The sequence below is a fragment of the Ischnura elegans genome, chromosome 11, assembly GCF_921293095.1.
Source record: "Ischnura elegans chromosome 11, ioIscEleg1.1, whole genome shotgun sequence".
In the NCBI taxonomy this organism is placed as follows: Eukaryota; Metazoa; Arthropoda; class Insecta; order Odonata; family Coenagrionidae; genus Ischnura; species Ischnura elegans.
Window position 1 is genome coordinate 7,401,991 of NC_060256.1, and position 22,139 is coordinate 7,424,129.

Below are 22,139 nucleotides of genomic sequence, written 5' to 3' on the forward strand. Positions count from 1 at the left end.
TAAACGGATACAACTCAATGGTACATTAGGCGCGAACACACACAGAGAGACCACTAGCGTGCACCGGAAGTGCGCGCGCACACAATCGACAATCATCCAATACAATCGATAGTATCGAACAATCGATACAGGATCATAGCAGACAAACATAAAGAAATTATTGAGCACACCCTTCAACACATCAATCTCTTCTTAACTTGCTATGTAAGTATGTACTTCATTTCTCATGGAAACAACAACAATATGTTGCAACCTAGGTTGCAATACATTTTCTTACCAAGTGAAATTTACATAGTTTGCCTTTTTTCCATCATGGAGAAATTTCACAAAATAACCCTTCAAACTGTTTGTTTTGCAATCGTTTGCTCAGCGGGTGAAGTAAAAACTTCCATTGAAATTTCATCTTAAATATTATCAAATTATATTATCTTATTATTATCTTTTCAATTGATCCAGTAAACTACGGGGGAGGAGGCCACCTTCCCTCCCACCCTTGTCCACCACTGGACTCGGATGGATTTCATTTTAGCATTAGGAGAGCATACCTCCACAATCTAGCTGTTTCAACACTCTTTTCCATTCATTAAGTTTGCATCCAAAAGTCCACTATATTTCCCTGTTTTATCTTACTATGTGCATTAATCAGAAGCTTACCACAAGACTTTGTGATAAATGCTAAAAGACAATGATTTCAACTTCAAACAATCTAATTATATTGATGAATTCTTCTCGGGTTCTCAACCAGGTGAGCTCAGTCGTATAGACAGACGTTTTGGAAGACGACGAAGTTACTCAATGAAAGTGAAATTTCAAGCTTCAGAGCAAAGGTAATGTGGCGCAGAGTAATCTTCATGATGGGATCCGAAGTTCCAGTTTCCACAGCGTCCTTTTGAGCAGCTGCATATGTGTACTCCTCTGTATCGTACGGGGGCCACCACTTCAAGCGCTGTCTTTGCAGCATCCCCACCTCATTCATCTGCAGGAGCCTGCAATCAATTAGACCCATGCATGTAGTCAGAGCTGTAATGAGGTGGGGATCGACCACAAAGCCCACACCGAGGGATCTTTGTTGGCAGAGAATGAGGACCCAAGGGGGGTCCTTAAAAGGTTGCAATGCACTGGGAGCCCAGTAATACAACTGATGCGCCCAGTCACCTCGGGAGGGAAGTGGAATGGGGAGGAAAAAGGATGGAGATGCCACCGTGATTAAGGTGCCCGTCGACACCTCCAGAATAGGGATAGGAAAGGAAGGGTGGGATAGGGAATACCCTCGCTGTTATGAAAGCGACCAGGGCCCACTACTAGCAAAACCATAATTTGCTGTGCCAATGATTTTGGAAGATTTTTCTAAAAAAGAGAAAAATCCAAAGATCAAATCATTGGATGATCTTTGTTGGCAGTCAAATTTTTGTGCTTCTAGTCAACCAAGTAAAACCAAGATGCAACAGGTACCACTTCCAGCATTGCCTTGTAAAAACACACGGCACATAATCAGGGAGGGTTTTACAAGGGCTTAAGTACCCCCCAGAATTCTATCAGCTTTCCAAAAAATATTGTATGGGGCTGACAAAACACAAAGCTAGTTAGTGTTGCATTATTTACTTAAAGTTTTTTTTATTAATAAATGAAAATTTCTACAAGTTTTTGTTAATCTATCATTAAAGAGGTCCACGATTTTCAGGGCTGGTTAAAGTTAAATTGAGTAAAAGTTATCAGATTACTTGTAGCGATCAATTAATGAGGGACACCATGGTGTGTATGGAATGAAAGACTTAAGCATAAAATTTAAATCTTACTATGTATCGGGGCCCAGCTGTGAAGAAGCAAGAATTAGGAAAGGAGTGAGACAAGGCTGTGCTTCGTCACCCATAATTTTCACTGCTTACATCGAGGAAGTCATTAATGAAATCAAAGAAAAGGCTTTGGAAGTGAATATCCATGGAGAGAAAAATAGCATGCTAAGATTTGCCAATGACATAGTCATCATAACAGAAACAGAGAAGGATTTGAAAAATATTCTGCTTAATATGGGTAGGGTAATGGGTAAATATCAACTACAATAAACACCAGGAAAACCAAGATACATATTAGTATGGAGCAGAAGAGAAGAAGTCAAGACTAACATTAAAATAGGGAAGCAAACAATGATGGAGGTGGATGAATTCTGTTATTTGGGAAGCAGGATCACCAGCGATGGGAGAATAGCCCCAGCAAAGAGAGCATTCCACCAAAAGAGAGACCTGCTTACAGCGGGAAACTTAAACATGAAAGTAAGGAAACGGTTTATCAGAACTAATATTAGGACTGTGCTTTAAGTGAGGCATGGACAATTACAGCCGTGGAGAAGCATAAGGTAAGAGTAAGTCGTGGTGCTATAGAAGAAGGATGAGGATCAACAGAGTGAGAAATGAGGAAGATCTCAGAAGAGTAGGAGAGAAGGGAAGCCTCATGAAAACCTTGACAAGAAGAGAGAACAGTACCTTATAGGTCACATCTTGAGACATGATGGCCTGATGAGGACAATCCTCGAGGGACAAGTGGAAGGCAAGAACCGATAAGGAAGACCTCGAACAAAATATATGGAACAAGTAAAGAAGGATGTGAAAGAGAAGAAATAGGTAGGTGTGAAAAGATTAGCTGATAGGAGAATAGAGTGGAGAGCTACGTCAAACCAATCTCAGAATATTTGACCATCATTGGCGCCGACTCCGTGGGGCTTGAGGGGGCTCAAGCCCCCTAAAAAATTCGTTATGGGTGAGAGGAAAAAATGTGTCAGGCGTGTTGATTTTCCCCGGAGTGTCCAGATATCGAGATTCAAGTTCTAATGTTGATCATATGACTCTTCTAAAATGCTTAAAAAACTTAAAACTCACTACTTTTAAAATTTCCTGGGGAAAGATCCCCGGTTTGGGTCCCCCCAATATTTTTTGTAAGTCGGCAGCCCTGTTGACCATTGTTGGTGATAATGATAACGCTTCTTAAGAAGCATTCAAGAAGTTCAATTGAACTCCACCATAAGAATACTATAGGATGTGACAAATGTTATAATTGTTTTCTAGCAATAATTGCCTACAAGTCTGCTTTAAATAATACTAATTTTTTCTCTTTGGAAAAATATTCTAAATAAATTTGAATTTTAACATTAAATGAGGCATGCAACAAGATAAAGAAGTTACTTCATGTGACTCTGCCATAAGAATAACATTTCCCAGTCTTTGCATAGGCCATCTAAATAAAAGTGAGTCAGATAGTGTTCTGTTCTATGGCTCCTCTGCAGCTCACTTGATATGTACTCATTTTGTTATAGAGAAAGCAGTGCAAAGCTGCAAACCATCCTTCATTACCGCATCCCTCTACACTTGGCTGCACCACCCTTTTGCATACAATAGGTGAAGGCAGAGAAAAGAGATGCCCTCCTTACAGCAGGAGACACTCTGGCCCTTGCATATATACCTAGGCAAAGGAGATATGTATTTGGTGGTCTGTGCTGGCAGGGGTATGAATTACTTATGAATGTTTCATGAATTGTTCTGGAATGCCGTACAACTCACAAGGCTGTAAAAATTTCCTGTATCCTTCATACAAAGCCTTCAATGTAAAAAAGACAAATTCCTCAGCACACACTCTCGGAAATCCTTCAAACCTTGTTGGTACCAAACCAGATTCAGAATTTCTAATGATATCCCATATTTCTTTGTATGGACCTGCACTATGCTCCTGAAAAAAAGAGAATAGTTTACAATTTAAAAAATTACATATTAACCAGCCTGCATGAAAAAAGTATATAATTGGACTTCAAAACAAGGTGTAATCAAAAAGTAAGTATTTCAGCCATTAGTAGGGCTTCTACATTATATTAAATAAAATAGCAGAAAAAAATGTACCAAAAATGATTCCAACATGGCTTCTACATTTTCTGTTTTTATACATGTCCACAGATCTGTTAAAAAATTTCCTTACATAGAAAAGGCTCTTTCACGATCCTTGTATGAGGATGGTATTGAAAGAGTTTGTACACTGGCTTCTACAAAATTTAAGTCATTTCCCTCCCAACCTTGGAGGACAGTGACTGTACCTATTTGAACAGGTTCTCCTTCTAACTGCTTATACATATACCTAGGCTTGAAATCCTCCATATCCCTCTCACAGCTGCTTCAGGGAAACAGTTGATAAAACAGAAACTTTTGCTGTAACAGTTAGGTTTTACCTACGTTGTTTAATGAGACATTTCGTGTGTCAAATAAAGCACTATTCGTGGCTATCTTTCTAGCTCTGATGCTTAAATGCTGATGCCAAAGTGGTATCTAATGATATACCTATACATAATGATACTAATTGGGGGAAATCCTTAAAAGGCATCACAAAAATCTGTTTACCTTTTTTCCTTCTCGCAGAACATGATGTTGAAAATTTTGTTTTCATGAAAAACTGCAACTCTAAAGATACCCAGTTACAGTTGAAAAATGGCTACTATGCTACTGTTTTTTTTTTAGATTTTCGAAAAAGCTTTAAATGGTATTTTTTATTTGATGAGGCAAAAATGCATGCTAATTTTTAATGAAATTGGAGAGTAATAGGTCAATTTCACTCTGAGTTTGTATGAAATGGCATAGTAATAATGGAATACTAAGTACATACATAATTATTAATGATGATTCTCAGATAAACTTACTGATAGGATGCTTATCAATGATGAGTTCTCCAACACCCCAATGGATAGGCCTAATTCTCTTGCAGATTGCAGTGAACCTTCTATTGAGGAAAACTGCGGCTTCAGCTGTCTTTCAACTGACAGAAACGATGTCAATGAGCCAGAGTACACATTATATATCACACTTGATGACAACATGGTCACATAAAGTGAGAGTCTGACAGCCTGTGACTGTGACACAAATTGTAATCCTAGAATTGAATAAACATAAAACATTAACTACAAAATGAAAATAGGTTATTTCCAGCATGTTGTAGATGGAACCAACAAAACCAGTATAGAGTGCATCAGTTTTCAAGCAATTCCTTAGATGAGGCACTTCTTTCTCAGCTGAGGCGCAACTAAGGTTGTATCTCATTTTCCGTTGAAGGATTAGCAAGAGTTCCAGGGATGAGAAGTCACTCAAACAATGCTATATCTGTGGGCAGATGTAGAAGGGAACAGTGGGGGGGGGGGTTTTGGGGGATAAAACCCCCTCCAGAGCTCAGAGAAAATTTTAAGTTAATCCATTTTACTTAATTGGATTAATATTACTCATAGAATAATGTAAAAAAAAAAACAAATAAAATTTCCCTCCGAAAGCTGTAAAACTCACCATTTTGAACCATTTATGTTAAAAAAAATTCTGGGGGAGGGCCCCTGCCCCTCCCACTTCCCCTGGAGGGTATTCCATACCTCCAAACTGGTGTGCCATTATCACTCACAATTCCTCAGGTAGCCCAAAGGTTGCAAACAGAGCTCTTAAGTGACCCAAAATTTCTTCTGAGCTGCTATTATTCAGCTGAAAAACCTCTGGCCATTTTGTGGAACTGTCAACTACCACAAGAAAGACTTTACTCATAAACGGACCAGCTAATCTATGTGTAAACGTACCCATGGTTTATCTGGCCTTTCCCAGCATTTCAAAAGGGCTTTATTTGGGAGGGGTTCATTTTCTGCACATGCGGTGCATGCCCGAGCTAACGCTTATAAGTCCTCATCCAGCTTGGGCCACCAAACGTATGACCTTGCAACAGACTTCATCTTTACAATGCCCTGATGACTGGCATGCAATTCGTTCAAGATAATGGGCCTCAACTTTTCAGGGATAACAACCCTATTACCCCACATCAGGCATCCCTGTTCCACACTTAGTTCCATTTTTCTGTTAAAATAGGGCTTTACATTCTCTTCCCCCTTTACCGGCCCAACATGCAGTAGTCCAGGACCTTGGCTAATAGGGGGTCCCTTTGAGATTCTTGTCGCACTCTCTTTACAGTAACCGGCAGAAATTCTCTTTCTCCCAACTCAATATATGAGAATTCTTTGATTTCTACCTCCTCTTCTCTAAGTGGCAACCTTGAAAGTCCATCCGCAACCCTATTTTCCGTGGCCTTTATGTACTTGATTTGGAAATCATACCCTTGCAAGATTATTGCCCAGCGCTGTAACCTGTTGGCTGCCATATGGGGAATACCTTTCTATTCTCCTAAAATGTAAAGCAGGGGCTTGTGATCTGTTCTCAAAGTAAATTTTCGCCCACATAGGTATTGGGTAAATTTCTTAATCCCAAAGATGATTGCTAGGGCTTCGCGGTCAATTTGTGCATAATTGGTTTCCGCTTTGCTCAGTGATCTTGAAGCAAAAGCAATGGGGCACTCCAGTCCATTTGTATATCTCTGAATCAACACTCCCCCTAGTCCATACGGAGATGCATCACATTCTAAAATGATTGGCAAAGAGGGATTGTAATGTGCAAGGACCCCAGCTGAATTAATAGAGGTTTTAACTGACTGAAAAGCCTCCTCACACTTCTCAGACCAATCCCACTTGGATTCCTTACGTAGCAGCTCATGAAGGGGGGCCAACCTGGTTGCTAAGTTAGGCAGAAACTTGGAATAATACTCAATTAACCCCAAGAATGCCCTCAGCTGAGAAACATTTCTAGGTGGTGGACATTTAGTTATTGCCTCTACTTTGGAAATAGCTGGGTGCAGGCCTTCCCTGTCAATTTTGTGACCCAGATATTCCACCGACATTTCCATGAACCGACATTTACCTCTATTGACTTTAAACCCTAACCCGCAAAGCTTGTTCAGCACCCGGTCCAAGTTTTCCTAATGTTCCTTGTCATTCCTACCTGTTACAATAATGTCATCTTGGAAAGAAGCTGCTCCCTTTAATCCCTGCATGACTTGGTCCATTATTCTTTGAAATATTGCTGGAGCAGAAGCAACTCCAAAGGGAAGTCGACAATATCTAAATAAGCCCCTGTGGGTGTTGATTGTACAAAGCTCCTGCGACCCTTCATCTAGAGTGAGTTGCTGAAAAGCCTGGGCAAGGTCGATTGTTGAGAATTTTTCTCCCCCTTCTAATTTTGCAAATATTTCATCAATCCTTGGCAAGAGATATCGCTCAATTTGTAAATTTGGATTGAGAGTAATTTTAAAATACCCCCAGATCCTAACGCTGCCATCACTCTTAGCCGCCGGTACTATTGGTGTGGCCCATGCACTGAAGTCTACCGGGTGCAGGATTCCCACCCTAACAAGCCTGTCTAACTCTTCATCCACCTTTTTTCGGAGCGCAAATGCTAATGCTCTAGGAGGGCAATAAACCGGTTTGGCGTCAGGTTTTAGAATTAAAGCCACTTCAGCCTTATTAAACGTGCCCAGTTCACCTTCCCATAATGCGGTAAATTTCTCTAGCACCCTCTCCAACTTGGGATCCCTGACACCCACATGCATTACTGGTATGGTCACTCTTAAAATTTTTAGCCAATCCCTCCCCATGATTGGCGGCCCTCCATTTTTGACGACAAAGAGTGACAATTCATATACTCTACTCTTGTGGCGGACCTTTACCCCAATGGTGCCCCCTGGTTTTATAAGGTTGTTGGAGTAAGATTTAAGCCGTATGGCTGTTCTTTGCAGGGGCAACTCTGAGAAATATTTCTGGCAATAGCCCTTCGACATTGCTGAAATGGCCGAACCCGTATCAATTTCCATATCCAGCTTGACCCCCTCTACTAAGATTGCCACTTTAAATGGCGCATCCCCAAGTGCACAATTAATATTGAAAAGTGAAGGGAACTCTTCGCCATAACTCTCACCCCAAACAGAAGAAATCTCTAAATCAAAAATTCCAACACCCTTTTCTTTCCACTCATAACCCTCCATACACCCTTCAGAAATCCCACTATGAAATACCCTTTTTCGTACTCACCCAAGTGACCCTGTTTGCACATTGCCTTTAAATGGCCCACCCGTTGACATCGATCACACCTAGCACGTCGAAATCGACACTCCATTCTTGAGTGGCCCCTCCTTCCGCAGCAGAAACACACCATCGCTGCGTTTCCCCCTGATGATGCCGCACTTCGGGGAGGTCCGGCCGGTCTTCTCCCCTTTCCTTGGGTCGTGACCCGAAAAACGTCTTCTTCATACTCCTCTCCAACCCCAGTCGAGTTGTCCCGGTCTACAAAATGGACCCCAACCGCAGCCACTTCCTCCGACGGCGCGAACAAGTTGCAAGCCTCGGCGTTCCTGGAGGCTCCTTCCCGCGATGAAGCGATTTCCACCGCCCTCTCAAATGCTAGGTCCTCACTTTCAAGATACAGGGCCCGTACGATCTCTCTGTCCCGAAGCCCTAATATGAACTGGTCCCTGAGTGCGCGATCTAAAAAAAGCGCCATAATTGCAGCCTCGGGAAACCCTTCTCAGTTCTGCGGCGAAGTCTCTTACGGAATCCCTCTTCCCCTGCACGGTTTTGTGAAATTGATGGCTTTGGGCGATCACCGAGGCTTTGGGGCAGAAATGCTGCCTGAGGAGTTCGCAAAGCCCCCGGTACGTGATGTCCACCGGCCCGGCTCGCACAAGTTCCTCAGGACCGCGTATGCAGCTTTTCCCACTGAAGAAAGCAACACGGCCTTCTTTTTTTCTTCGTGCGTGTCCCCGACAAGGTCGTTCACAATAAATTACTGCTCCATTCGCTCTTCGTATGAGTCCCATCCTTCTTCCTCCGCGATAAACTTCTCCATTAATGCCGGCATCCTCGTCGCCAATGTGGTGTATCGGGGCAAATTAACATGACCATTCAAGCGCCAGCGTGAGACTGCCCAAGATGGCGGCAACACCACGTTTTATTACAGGAAACAATTTCCTGCCGTGAAACGGCAGGAACGAGTGACATACATAATATATTACAGGAGTGTAAGTCACATCTGTTACGAAGAATCCCATGAAAGGCTGTCAAGAGAATTAATACATATGAAGGTCTACTTCTCTCTTATTGTACATTAGGAATATGTGTAGAACACCAACTGCATTTCAAACAAAGTCACAGGTTTCAAAAGTCTATACTATCATTGCTGGTATAGGACTGCATTGGATGCATGATGGATTGAATACATAACTATTGGCATCAATGGCATTTCAGCTTGATGCCAAAAAAAACAGTTATACCAACATGACCTCTGCTGGTCTGGAACAGTCTTACTCTCCTGTAACATTTGTGACCGTTTGGAATACAACTGTGGATCGCAGAATACTTTGGTATTATGAAAAGGGTACCAAATGCAAATTGGGCTCATAGACGACCAAAAATAGACATGTCCGCAATTTATAGAGATTGGTGGAGCCAAATGCCCCTTGAAAAAACCAGTATCAAGCAAATCCACGCCTCACAGGAGTCGTTCATCCTTGAATTTAGGAGCAAGTTTGCACCACTGACTGAAGAGGGAGCCTTCTCTTCCACAAACTTCGAGCACACAGAAAGATGCCATGGAAGTCACAGAGGCTTTAAATGAGTACATAGCATAGCCTCCATAAGGGCTGTTTCAGTGACATCAACTGCTACTGCTGAGCCAACATTGTCCAAACATTCACCATGCCTCATTATTTATAACCACTAATTGTAAAACCTGAAGGCCCTAAGGACGTTGATTAAGGATACAGTGAAGGAGCTGAAGTTCACCATCGTATACTTCTCCAACTCATCATCACAGTTTCTACTACGTAACCTGGAGGATTTCGTAGCAATACATCACTCAGTAAACACCGAAAAGCCACACATCACAACGTGGGCCACCTGAGAAGAGAAGACCACAGCATTCACCATTCACGGCCTGTCACCTTACCACAACTCCAAGGATGAACTCCATACCATAAGAATCAACACCCAGCACACCCAGGCTGCTTAAGTGTGTTAAAAAGCCCACTGGCGTTTTTGTTGCTAACAATTGGACATCTCCCACGTGGCAGGTCGCTGATATCAAGACACTGCACTTACTGGGCATGTTGCACTTCTTAAGTACCCGCAACTGCAATTCTGGTGTGCCCGATTCCAGCACAGCTCATACTTTTGAAAGGTTGCTCCTCGCTGACTGCACTGCTCAAGATGCCAAGTAGTTCAGGACTGCAGTCAGGAAGCGTTGCTCTGCCGACCCAAAGAGCAACACCCAGCGTTCTCCACTGAGTGCACCGTCTATGCTGGAGAGAGAAAGAGGAGAGCTAACCAGCAACAGAGTAGCCACCAGAAGAAGAAGCCGATCAAGCTGGCACTAATGCCGACTCCAGAGAGTCAGTTTCGGATGAGGCTGCTGAAGCTGTGAACCGCCTAAAGAAGACTGGCAAGAAGAAGTTCCCCACCTAAACATTCAAAATGCCGGGGACAGGAAAAATAGAACACCTAGGGTAAATGCAATATTGCATGATGGAGATTTGAGCACTTTGTTTAACTAAAACAATGACTCCATTGCTCTTTAAGATTTCAATGCAAAGCACATATATTGAAACTCCAGGGAGATTAACAAAAAAGACCAGCGGATATGATAATGCTGCCAAGCAGCATGCTGTCTCTGTGACAAGCACACTAACATACTCCAAAGGTGATGTACTCGACATTGTGGTTCGCAATCTGCTGATGACTTAGACCCCAAGGATCATCCAGGTGCTGCGTACAGAGTGACCACAATCCGATGGTCTTCCATCATAGCCGACACTCTGTGCTGCAGCCAGAACACATCGTGAAAGACTGCGGTGAAGCCAACTCGGAAGTTGTCTTCTGTCAAGTATTGAAGAAAAACCGCCAATGATATCGCTGGCGACCAGAGAGAAACCACATGGAATTTCTAATGGCTGATATTTCCAAGGCGATTAAGAAATCCATTCCGGTGAGACTATTCCAAAGAATTAATCACCTTACTCTGCTGCCACACACCCCAGAAGCCATCAGAATGAAGGATCATCTCTGGTGGAGATTGCAATACTCCAGAGGCTCCAATTACAAGGCTCTGAAGGATGTGGCAAGACATTGCTTACATGATTTGATCGCCACATTCCACCAGCAGTACTGGGGCAAAAAGCTTTCTATGCTCAACCTGGAAGATGGTGCTCCCACTACAGAGTGACAAGGTGACAGAGGAAGCTCCACTCCAAACTCCAACCTGAGAGATTCGCTCAACAGAGGCCAAGGCGGGGCAATTGGGTAGTTTCCTTCATCAAAGAAAACAAAAGGCATTGATTGCGATTCGTTACCCACCATTCGTGTATTCACAATATACAAATTATTTGGTTTTAGAAATCCCAGTTTAGACGAATGGCAATGGTCAATTTTAATATCATTTGAAAGAGGCCACATTGGCGCCCATGAGATGCCACTCCACGTGACGTCACAGGGACCTAGTTTCTATACGAGTAGATAAGAGTTTTACATTGTCTGAGGTTACCAATGCATGCATGAGGCACAGAGCTCAGGGAAACATCTCTTAATAATTACCTATTAAAACTGCCTATAGTCGGGTAGTTTCCTTCATTTGATAAGGTATTAATAATCCATAAATAAGCCAAGCGCTACCTACTAGCAGTGTACTCTGCTACCTGCTGGCAACCTGCAGAAGCAGCCTACGTCGTATCAGCGCTCAAGCCTCGCCCCAAGGTCACCTCACTTAGCGGCAGCGGGTCCCAGAATGACGTCACAGCATTTTCCCGGCATTCATACTCAGCCGTCGCGTTTTCGCACGCTTGAAATTTTTCACCTTTCATTTAATGGCGAAAAATAGATATCATCATTCAGGGGCGGATCCAGGATTTCTTTCTGGAGGGGCACAAGCAAGGCCGTATCCAGGATTTTGTTCAGGGGGGCACAAGGATACCTCGTCATACAAAACGAACGAATAATGGGAGCGTATTAAAAATCTAGCATATTTTCAAGGGTCGTGCCTCTCCCCCTGGATCCGCCTATGTCATCATTTAAAAATCTAAGAGTGTGAAATGCATACCCCAGGAATAATAATCTTTCGATTTAGGCAATGGGATATCCCGAAGGACGTTGGGAAGTGCAGTGATACCAGTCGTGAAAAGATGAGTGACAATGTCGAGTCGTGTTAGTTTATCGGGTCGTGAAATGGAGCTCCAACAGGCCGTGGATGAGCTTTGTGCGCAGCTACGGGCCCTCAAAGAAGAAAACGCGATTTATAGAGCCCGTACTACTGATGTGACCGGGACAGGGGAAAACTCGAGGAAGTCATACTCGATGCTATCAGCAATAGACAGTTTTTCGGGAGCCACTCTCTTTTTCTTTTTTTTTCTCTCGCAAGTAGAACAGGTGGGAAGGCTGGGTGGGTGGGATGATGAAGACAATCTAAGCGCGGTCACACTTCGCGCGCGCGGTGGGGCCGCGGATCTCCTGAGGGCGAAGGGAAGAGCGGGGGATGCCTTGACCTATCCCGAAGCAAAGAAGGTGCTTTTGGAGAGGTACCAGAGGGTGAAGAATAGGAGATTCTACAGGGAGATGTTGGCGCACATACAAATGGGCCCAGCGGAGCAGATAGAGTAGTTCGCGGATCGTATCCACGAAATAAATAGTCATACATGGAAGGAAGAGGAAGATTCCGCCGCAGCGGCAGCTCGTCGTGCGGAGGCTGATGAGAGAGCTTTAGACGCCTTCCTGAATGGCCTTCCTGGTAGGGTGGGGGAGCACACGCGCCTCTCTATGCCAGAGACTTTCGACGCTGCTATATCCGCAGCCGTGCGCGTGCGTGAATCTGAGTGGAGGATCCGACGGTGAAGGAGGGGCGAGAGGAGCGTCTTCGCGGTCAGTGATGGAGCTTGTTAGCGTGTGGCCGCCGTGGGCATTTTGCAAGGGACTGTAAACAGCAGGGCAAAATGCAGTGATTTAATTGCGGGAAGGAAGGACACTGGGCTAAAAGCTGTGGGGCACGAGGACGAAGTAGTTTTAGCCAGCGTTCTGAGATGCCGTTAAACGGTTCCGGGGCCGAGCAAGTCGCCCGCAACGGCCCCAATTAAGGATCGTACTCATATGTGTGCACCGCGAGGGGAATGTGAAGGTTTTGGCGGTGACTGTGACGTGTGGAGGCATGGGGCGACGAATGTTGGTTGATACAGGGGCACAAGTGAGCCTTTTAACTAAAAGGTGCTGTGGGGGCCGAACACTGAGGAGGTCTCAGTTCAGGATAAAAGGACTGAATGGAGGGCTTATTTGGAATTTCGAAGAAGTGGTAATAGGTACCGCTAGTTGTCGGCAATAGAATGTATAACCTAAAGGCTCAGGTTGTAGACAATTTGGAGGGCCATGGGGGAATATTAGGAATAGAGTTCCTCCGCGAAAATGGAGCGATAACTAACGTGGGCAGAGACGAACTAACAATTGACGGACGCGTAATTTGTCTAACCGAAAGTGGAAGTAAAGAGCACGCGGAGATCCCACCGCGGCCGAGGGAGGTTGGCGAAGCGACCACTTCCGCTATGACGGACGGCGAACCGCAGGGGGCGTGCCTGGCCGTTATGAAGATATGGATGGAGGGCGTGGCCGAACGAGCGTGGATAAGCGGAGCCGCGAACATCACGGAGTAGAGACGCAACGACGAGGTACACGGCGAAGGAGCTGGGAGACGCGGGGAGGAAATGGCGCCGCCCACGGGTGAATATGCCGGTACGCCTTGTGTCGGCAGAGATGATCCCATCCCGGAGCGTCGTCTCGTGACTCTTCCCCTTGGTAGCGGCTGGGGAGAGGGCCATGATTGAGTCAGCGCTGGAATTGGACGACTGCTGGATGGCCAGATGTGCTTGAAAGGAGGATGAGGAAGGAGGTGCTAAGATTCAAGAGAGTAACTTTGGAGTGATATATGTGACTTTAAGTAAGGGTACAGTGATCGCAATAGTGAGTGATTTGGAGGATGACGTGAATAATGGATGGGACAAAAGGGCAGTGCGAGAGACCGGGATTGACAGGGACGGTCACATTCCGTGTGTAAGGCTGGTGAGATGATTTTAAGGACCAGATCGCAAGGAAGTTGTCTCATCTAGACGCGGAGGAACAATTGGTATTGCAGCCTTTAATCGAAAGGTATAGTCAATTGTTCTCGCCATTGGGCACACCCCCAGCCACACACCTGGTAGAACACCACATTCCCACTGGTGATGTTCGGCCCATTTACAGGAGACTCTACCGAACCCTCATCATTTGAAGCCATTGATAGACAATTTTGTGAAGGAACAATTGGAGGGGGGAATAATAATGCCAAGTCATAGCCCCTGGGCCTCGCCCGTTGTGATTGTTCCGAAAAAATCTGAGGACGGAGAGCCGAAGTACCGGTTTCGCATAGATTTTCGCGCGTTAAATGCGATAACGAAACCCGACGTATACCCCTTACCTAACATTACTGAAACACTAGACTATTTGGGGGGATGCAGATATTTCACCACACTTGATTTAGCTGCGGGTTACCACCAAATCCCGATGGCTTCCGACTCGCGAGAGAAAACCGCCTTTATCGTGCATAATGGGCTGTATGAATACCTCCGAATGCCCTTCGGTCTTAGAAATGCCCCTAGCGTTTTCCAACGGTTTATGGATGGAGTTTTTAGAGGGATGGCTCCCACGGAATGCCTGGTGTATCTCGATGATAATGATGTCATCGTCTTTAGCGGCTCCATAAAGGAACCCGCTTTGCGCTTAGGGAGAGTGTTCGAGAGGCTAGAGACGGCAGGATTGTCCCTAAAACTATCTAAATGTCACTTTGCCTCACAACTGAACTATTTGGGACACATTATTGCTGCAGAAGGTATTTTTCCGGACCCTAGCAAGATTTCAGCAGTAAAGGGATTCCCTACTCCAAAAAATGTGAAGGAGGTACAATCCTTTTTGGGCCTCACGAATTATTACCGTCGGTTCATCGAAAACTATGCAGTTATAGCCCGACCCGTTACATCGCGATTGAAAAAGGGTAGCGCATTTGTTTGGACTCCCGAGTGCGATCAAGCAGTGGAAGATTTAAAAAAAAAGCCCTTACGAGTAGTCCCGTATTGGTATACACAGATTTTTCCTTGCCATTTACTATATCAACAGACGCTAGTAATTTTGCAGTAGGTGCCGTCCTGTCCCAAGTGATCAACGGCGAGGAACACCCGGTAGCATCTGCCTCACGGCAGCTTAAGAAACCAGAGCTGAATTATACCACAACAAAGAAGGATTGGTCGAAATAACTTGGGCTGTCAATCAGTTTAGACATTATGTGCTCGGACGAAAATTTACTATTGTGACGGACCACGCAGCACTAACATAGCTATTCAATTCAGCCCTAATAGTCGATTAATGAGGTGTACATTAAAACTGGTTGAATATGATTACCAGGTGGTACACAGATCGGGTAAAACCCATGCAAATGCTGACGCGTTGAGTAGAAAGGTTGGACTCGTATCGGCCGAGGAAATAATTAATTTTGGAGAAGAACAGAAACGAGACCCAGAATGCATAAAGTGGGCTAATGAAAATGATTTCGTTGTAATTGACGGCATTATTTGTAAAAGACACAAGGGGGAAATAATATAGTGGTGCCACGAAACTGCAGGGAGGGAGTGTTACGCCAGTGTCATGATCACATTCTTTCGGCCCATCTTGGAGTACACGCAACCGCGAGTAGAGTCAGAAGAGACTATTGGTGGCCCACGATTCTGGGGGATATCAAGAAGTATGTGAAGTGTTGTATAGCTTGTAGTCAGGGACGCCACTACGGCAAGTGCAAACCCCCTCTGCAGGCGCTACTCGCGGCGAATAAACCCTTTGAGTTTATTGCCATTGACATTGTGGGCCCCCTTCCAAGGACAAATGATGGGAATCGTTATATTTTGTCTATCCTAGATCATTTTACGAGATGCTTGGTAATGGTGCCGTTGCCCGACCAATCGGCTGAAACCGTATGCATTGCACTAGTAAAACAATGAATTTTAAAATTTGGGGAGCCAGAATTATTGCTTACGGATCAGGGGGGTTTACGTCCGATCTGTTCCAACAGATTTGTAGGCTATTGAATGTAAAACAGCTAAGGACATCCCCGTTCCACCCAGAGTGCAATGGCCGAGTTGAGAGAGTGCATCGGACAATCGCAAAGATCCTTAGCCATTACGTGAACGTACGAAACGACGACTGGGGTAAGCATCTCGAATTTGCGTTTGCTCATATAACACGAGTAACCACAGGACCACGGGTTTCACCCCGCATGAGTTGGTGTTTCGACAACAGATGGCATCACCTCTCAATTGTTTCGGGGCAAGTAGCCCAGGAAAGGAACACCCTAGTGTGACAGGTCTACGAGAGAGGTTGAAGGGAATGTGGAAACATTACGCCCGAAATGACCGCTTAGCGGTAAAGAAAAGGAGGGAAACTGTGATGGGAAGGGGTAAGGTGAGGGAGTATAAGGAAGGCGACTACGTGTTCTTAAGTGACCCTTGTTTGAAAGTGGGACAAGTAAAAAAGTTCCATAGACCGTGGAAGGGCCCGTATCGCGTGTTGAAAGTAATTTCGAAGTGCAATATACTGTTGGAACTTCCATTTCGAACCCTTATTGTGCACACAAGTCGTGTTAAGCCTTATCATGGCCCTATTCCCCCTCCTAATACAGGGAATATTGCTGATAGACCCCGTGGACGGCCACGGAAATTTCTTCCAGGTGACATTTCTTCGCGAGAACCGACATCAGCTGTAAACAACCCCCTTCACTGGGAGGACGAGTGGGTGGAGAACCGAGGGGATCAGCTGTTGACGCAAGGCGCAGGAGGAGGCGGCGCGGAGAGAGGGGAAGTCGTGGCCATAGAGGGAGAAGAGGTGCCCGCCCCCCCCCCCCTTGTGGTCCTCATTCCCCTCCGCCCCCTGCCCCTCATCAAGACGACACCGCTTCCCCATTGAAGGCGGAAAGAGTCGTCCCCACTAACCCCCCTCCCCTTCCCCGTCGTTATCTTCACAGATTACGACCAAGAAGAGGAAGTCGCGAATCGCCCCCACCTTACGTGATTCCCCCTCCCGCACCCTCTCACCGCTATTATCTACGCCCGCGGAAGGCGCTGATAAGATGGGAGGAGGAAGGAGAGGATATGGTGGACCCCTAAACTATTTGGTTTGGCTGGTGTGTTTGTTGTGTTGTGGTTTGGACCCTATTAGGGGCCAAGAGGTGATGCCGTTAACTAGTGGCATATTGTTTGAAAGACAGCTGGATGTAGTACTATCTGAACATTCGTGGATGGTAGTTATAAATTTTGATCTGGGTGCCACGAAAGAGGAATATAAAAGGATTAGAATCATTTTCGATGAAATGAGGGATAGGATGGAGGGGGAAGTTAGGCAGAGGTCGGGGTCGGGGATATATTTTAGCGTTAGAAAGGATGAATAGGGAATACCAACCAGGGACGCCGACTTACAAAAAATATTGGGTGGCTGGCCAAACCGGGGATCTTGGCCCGGGAAATTTTATAAGTACCTAGTGAGTTTTAAGTTTTTAAGCATTTTAAAAGAGTCATATGATCAACATTAGAACCCTGATAACTCGAATCTCGATATCTGGACACTCCGGGGAAAATCCACAAGCCTGGCACATTTTTTCCTTACACCAATGTGAGTTTTTGACGGGGCTCGGGCCCCCTCAGGCCCCATGAAGTCGGCGCCACTGATACCAACTTGTCAAGGAGGAGATGGAGACATTGGTGGACTTGGTCGAGAAGCGAAGAAACAGGCGGGGCTGGGTAAATTTTGGGGGCCAAGTACTAAACGCAGTAATCGGGACTCTGGATGAACAGGATCTCCATCCAATTGAGGAGGTAATTTCGAATCTGATTCTTTTAAAAGCGACGAAAAGCCTTTTAACCGTTTAAAATCGTAGATTATAGGCTATTTTAAATTTTGTCCAATAAAATGCATCTATTACATACTCAAATATTCTCTATTATAAAATAACTTAATAAAACCGATACTGCCTGGGTAAAATGATTGGTTCATAAGATGGCGCTGCTATTAAAATATTATTAGAAATTCCGCTGACGACTAACGGTCACAATACACGCGGATAAATATTCCAGAACATTCCATCCATCTCCGAAGATCAGTGCGTTTGTAGAAGACGTCATCGCATGGCTTAAAAAAATAGAAGAAACAGCCGACAGTCAAATTCTTGACGCCCTGCATTCAACTGTTATTTCCAATCCACCACTTCCCCTCCATTCCATCTCCACTTCACCGAGGGAACACAACATACATCCCTCACAAAGCGTCCTTAAAGCGTTCATAAAGTTTAAACTCTATACTATTTGTTTTCATAACTTCACCGTGAATTCGTTCGTTGAAGTCACCGTCTTATTACGTGGAAACGAGGATGGAGAACTTTTAATACCACAACCCATCAGCAGAAATGCGAAGGATATAAGCAGCCGAAGTCTTTGAGGTAAGTGAGGACAAGCAATTGATATTTCGATGTTATAGTGGACGTCAGTAGTAACTGTAATTTTTCTCCAATCGGGACAATATTTATGCAAAATATTCTTCTCTAATATAGCTCATCACGTAAAATTATTGCATATGAGAGTGCATAGCGGCTGATAGATTACGGATAGATTTATCGTAGTTAAGTAATGATAAGATAAATACTAATCGCATCATGTATACAAAAACTTTTATAGTACCACTTTTTCATTTAGCATGGCGTCAGTAGCTTACACAGCAATTTTGACCTCAAAATAGTATTGGTAAGCGCGAATGAACATCCCATTAGTATTTCATACGAAGAATAAATGAAATACTTAAGGGTGAAATATATATAACAAATAATACAGTATTTTATATTTTGTTTTCCGTTCATTCGGAGATTCGTTCTCGAGAGAGCATTCACCAGCCTAAGTCATGTCCGAGTAGAGTAACATGACGCCGCCGTCGTTTTACAAAAGGAATTCCAAAGTGATTTATTACGAGCAACTCTGGAGTCTTAACAACCAAATGGAGATATAGGATACCTGCGAATTCTGCTGGTTCAAGAAAAACGTAAGGAGCTGCTAACGGAAGTTATTTCTTCTAGTATAGCCATTCTAAGATGCTTGGTATTCTTCGTTTCGGCTTTCTCGAGGAAAGTTATTTGTTATCATTTGAATAAATCAATTTGTCTCGGCTAAAATCCATTACTTTCATTCATTTAGTTGGCTTCGTTATACGTTAATCACGTAAAAACATGCGTCTTGAGTAGGTCTGCACATATTTTGATAAAATAATTACAAAATTTGGTGATATTATGAAGGAAGTGTAATCAATGTCAGTAGCAATAAAACAAACGATTAATGCATCATTAAGAGCTTTGTCTAACCCTGAGGTGCTTAAGAGGTTCAAAGAGTTGAAAGACCAATATTATTCAAATAAGCCCCACTTTTAACGTTATAACGAGCGCACATGGCAAGAAAAAGCAGTCGGGAAATAACTTGGATAATTTCAGCTCAAGCACTCTCCTATGTGATACCTCCTGTGGTCATCCCCAAACCATTGATTTCCCATTGATAACTGATTTCTTAAACAATTTATGGATTTTAATGGAAGCGTACTTATTTGCGAAAGAATGTTGATGAATTTGTCACCGATAACACCAGAGCGTGTGGGTTTATAGGCCCTCCTTATTTGTACTGTGTAACTCAGGCATATTGGTCGTCATAGAAAAAGTAGAAAAGAGAAACTTCGTAGGCAGTCAGCCTCTCAGATCAATAAAGCAAATATTATAACGTACATCTCGATGAGTTTTAAAAATACACTTCGAATGTTTGCATGGATGTTGCTTCATTTTCCGAACGCAATCGAAATTTCTTATTTCCGCGAATTGCGAGAAGAAGCAAGCAAAGGGTAGGCAGTTTATCATTGGAAAACATATCAAAGGAGAAAATAGGGCAGACATTTTGCTTCTGCGTGTGTGATTAGTTTTGCTTCAGAGATTTAGACGGCATGCAAAAGATCTTTTGTGCGTGTATGACCTGTAAATTATAAAAGGAGAGCTGAAGTTTCTAATAAGTAATACTACGCTAATAAGGCCGGTTGCGCAGGAGTGGTAAGTCAGGTGAAGGAGTGGAAAGAGTGGCCGGCATCTTGCGTTAGCGTGTGTGACTAATTTTGTTGGAAAGTGTACCGGTCGCAAATGAGTGGTACGTCCTCTTAAGTCAGGTAATTCAGATTAGATTCAGAAAAAGCTCCTTAACCCCAAGAAAATCGCCCAGCAATTATACTATCGTCGGTATAATTGAATGGAGGCCTGATCAAATGGGGCTCCACTCGCGGGGATCACTGATTCACATAGGTTTCCATTCGATCATGTTTCAAGAGCGCAATTGGAAGGAGGGAGAAGATTATCTACTGGTACCCAATTAAATACGTTTCTCACGCTGACCCACCATTTTCAAGCGCTGAATCCGTTACTTCTTACTCTCATACAATATATTCACTCAACCCATACCATCTTGGCAATGCGGAAAGCACATTATTCGACTCTTTTAGAGATTTTTTTAGACGATGGCAATAACGCATGAGTGCTGGACTTTAAAGAGCGTAAAATATATATATTCGATGACGGCGAAGGCATGGGCGTGCCCAGTGAGAGGCAGGAGGGGGCAGCCGCCCCCGCCCCCCTCGAAGCAAATATCGCAAATGCCTTTAAGGAAAATAATATTTTTTAAAGAAAATAATTTTAAAAACAAATAAAGAGCTGTTATAGTTCTCTTAAAATGTTGATTTCACTCACCTGTTCCATGTTTAAATCTTACCTAAAACTTGAAAAACCATGTATTTCCCCCCCCCCCCAGCTTTGATCCTGGGTACGCCCCTGTGCGAAGGTTATTACTTAACCACGGAATCGTAATTCAAGTAAGTCGAGCCTGTGACATTTGTAGGTAATGTCACACATAAAGGCGTAATTGAATGCTTACTGAGCTGTTCAGAGAATTGTCTACTTTCAATTTCGTCCAACCATATCACAAAATAGAAAACAAGAGTTACTGCATATCACAGCCAATTGTGAATTTTGAAGAAGACTACACGTAGCGTAAAACAATGCACATTCTCATCAGAAAAGTCGGGAGCTACATTAAAATCATTATCTTTTTCAACGTCGTTAGCTTCGCAAACTGCAAGAGGAGAAGCCTCCTTACCTTTCGCTCGCTGCCTGGTTCATCGGCGGAAGAGCTCAGCTATCCATCTTCAATTCCCAAAATATAAATTCACCAACACTTTTACTTCACATTCGACACACAACTGACCATTAATTCCTTAATGAAAACTTCACACTATCACTTCACTGTATAATTCCTGGAAGAGCATTCCCTTCTGCCGTTGATTGACACATATACACTTACTCTGAATGCTTCATATTTAACGTGTACATTTATTCAAAAGGTTTGTCGAATTACCAAACCAAATCATCCAAATTTTGTTTGGCAAATAATTTTCAAAACTCCAAGAACGCGGGTAAAAAGACTATGCAGCCAAAATTATGCTTACTATGCAGAAGTAGGATAGAACATTCGCGTGCGTAAGACTTACAAGTACTCTTCAGCGACTGACCATCCACCTCTAACCACAAACCGAACAGCTGTAGGACGAACGAGGTGAGCTGTGTATTACACAGTGTGTAACTGAACGAGGAGTCAGTGGAAAAACCGGAATTGACGCATTTATTCTTACTTGCAGCCCTGAAAGTTAATGGAAGGTGGGGCATTGCTAGGGAATATATGGGGTTGCCTGGCATAAGCAGCCCAAAGCAGAGTCAAAAATGCAGGCCCCATTTTGAGTGCGAGTGCATTAAGAAGGCGAACGGCAAAGATTCGGTTTGCGCGTCGTTGTGCCAGGGAGGGAGGGGGTTGGTGTTTAGGGGAGGTGGGAGAAAGAGGGACGGGGAGGAAGTCAGGGCGCAGGACAGGACCATTATGTAAGAGTTAAGAGAATAGGCTAGTTATTATTTCCTCAATACTCTTTCTGCACTGTCTGCAAACTTTCCACTGTGGATAAATCTATATACAAGTAAGCGACAGCAAGCCCAATTTTTCAACGTACACTATTAGAATTAATTTAGAATATGTATGGAGAAAGTGAAGATACCATCGCCATCATCTTGTTCAATTCCACGATGTAAATCCAAAAATGT

General features: G+C 43.9%; 2 protein-coding genes across 3 annotated transcripts; both read right to left on the reverse strand.

Annotated features, from left to right (window-relative positions):
- Positions 1 to 461: 461 nt before the first annotated feature.
- LOC124168282 lies at positions 462 to 21,562 on the reverse strand. Of its 2 annotated transcripts, XM_046546431.1 has the most exons (4): positions 21,148 to 21,562; positions 4,673 to 4,902; positions 3,552 to 3,717; positions 462 to 986 (listed from the first exon to the last, which is right to left on the reverse strand). In XM_046546431.1, the coding sequence occupies exons 2-4, from the start codon at positions 4,847 to 4,849 to the stop codon at positions 973 to 975; spliced, it is 357 nt and encodes a 118-aa protein (XP_046402387.1). In that variant the 5' UTR covers positions 4,850 to 4,902; positions 21,148 to 21,562; the 3' UTR covers positions 462 to 972. The 2 variants fall into 2 exon arrangements, with proteins under 2 accessions (XP_046402387.1, XP_046402386.1); XM_046546430.1 differs by lacking the exon at positions 21,148 to 21,562 and having other exon boundaries at positions 4,673 to 5,156.
- Positions 6,808 to 7,665, reverse strand: LOC124168394 (uncharacterized protein K02A2.6-like). The gene has a single exon (XM_046546614.1). The coding sequence runs from the start codon at positions 7,663 to 7,665 to the stop codon at positions 6,808 to 6,810; it is 858 nt and encodes a 285-aa protein (XP_046402570.1).
- Positions 21,563 to 22,139: the final 577 nt, after the last annotated feature.

What these genes read in the sequence shown, in the direction of transcription:
- LOC124168282 (XM_046546430.1), bottom strand. Translation starts at nt 4,927, where the DNA reads ATGTTTTATGTTTATTCAATTCTAGGATTACAATTTGTGTCACAGTCA. An exon ending in CATTGATAAGCATCCTATCA is followed by an intron (nt 3,718 to 4,672) that starts GTAAGTTTATCT and finishes TCTTTTTTTCAG; the next exon opens with GAGCATAGTGCAGGTCCATA.
- LOC124168394 (XM_046546614.1), bottom strand. Translation starts at nt 7,665, where the DNA reads ATGTCGAAGGGCTATTGCCAGAAATATTTCTCAGAGTTGCCCCTGCAA.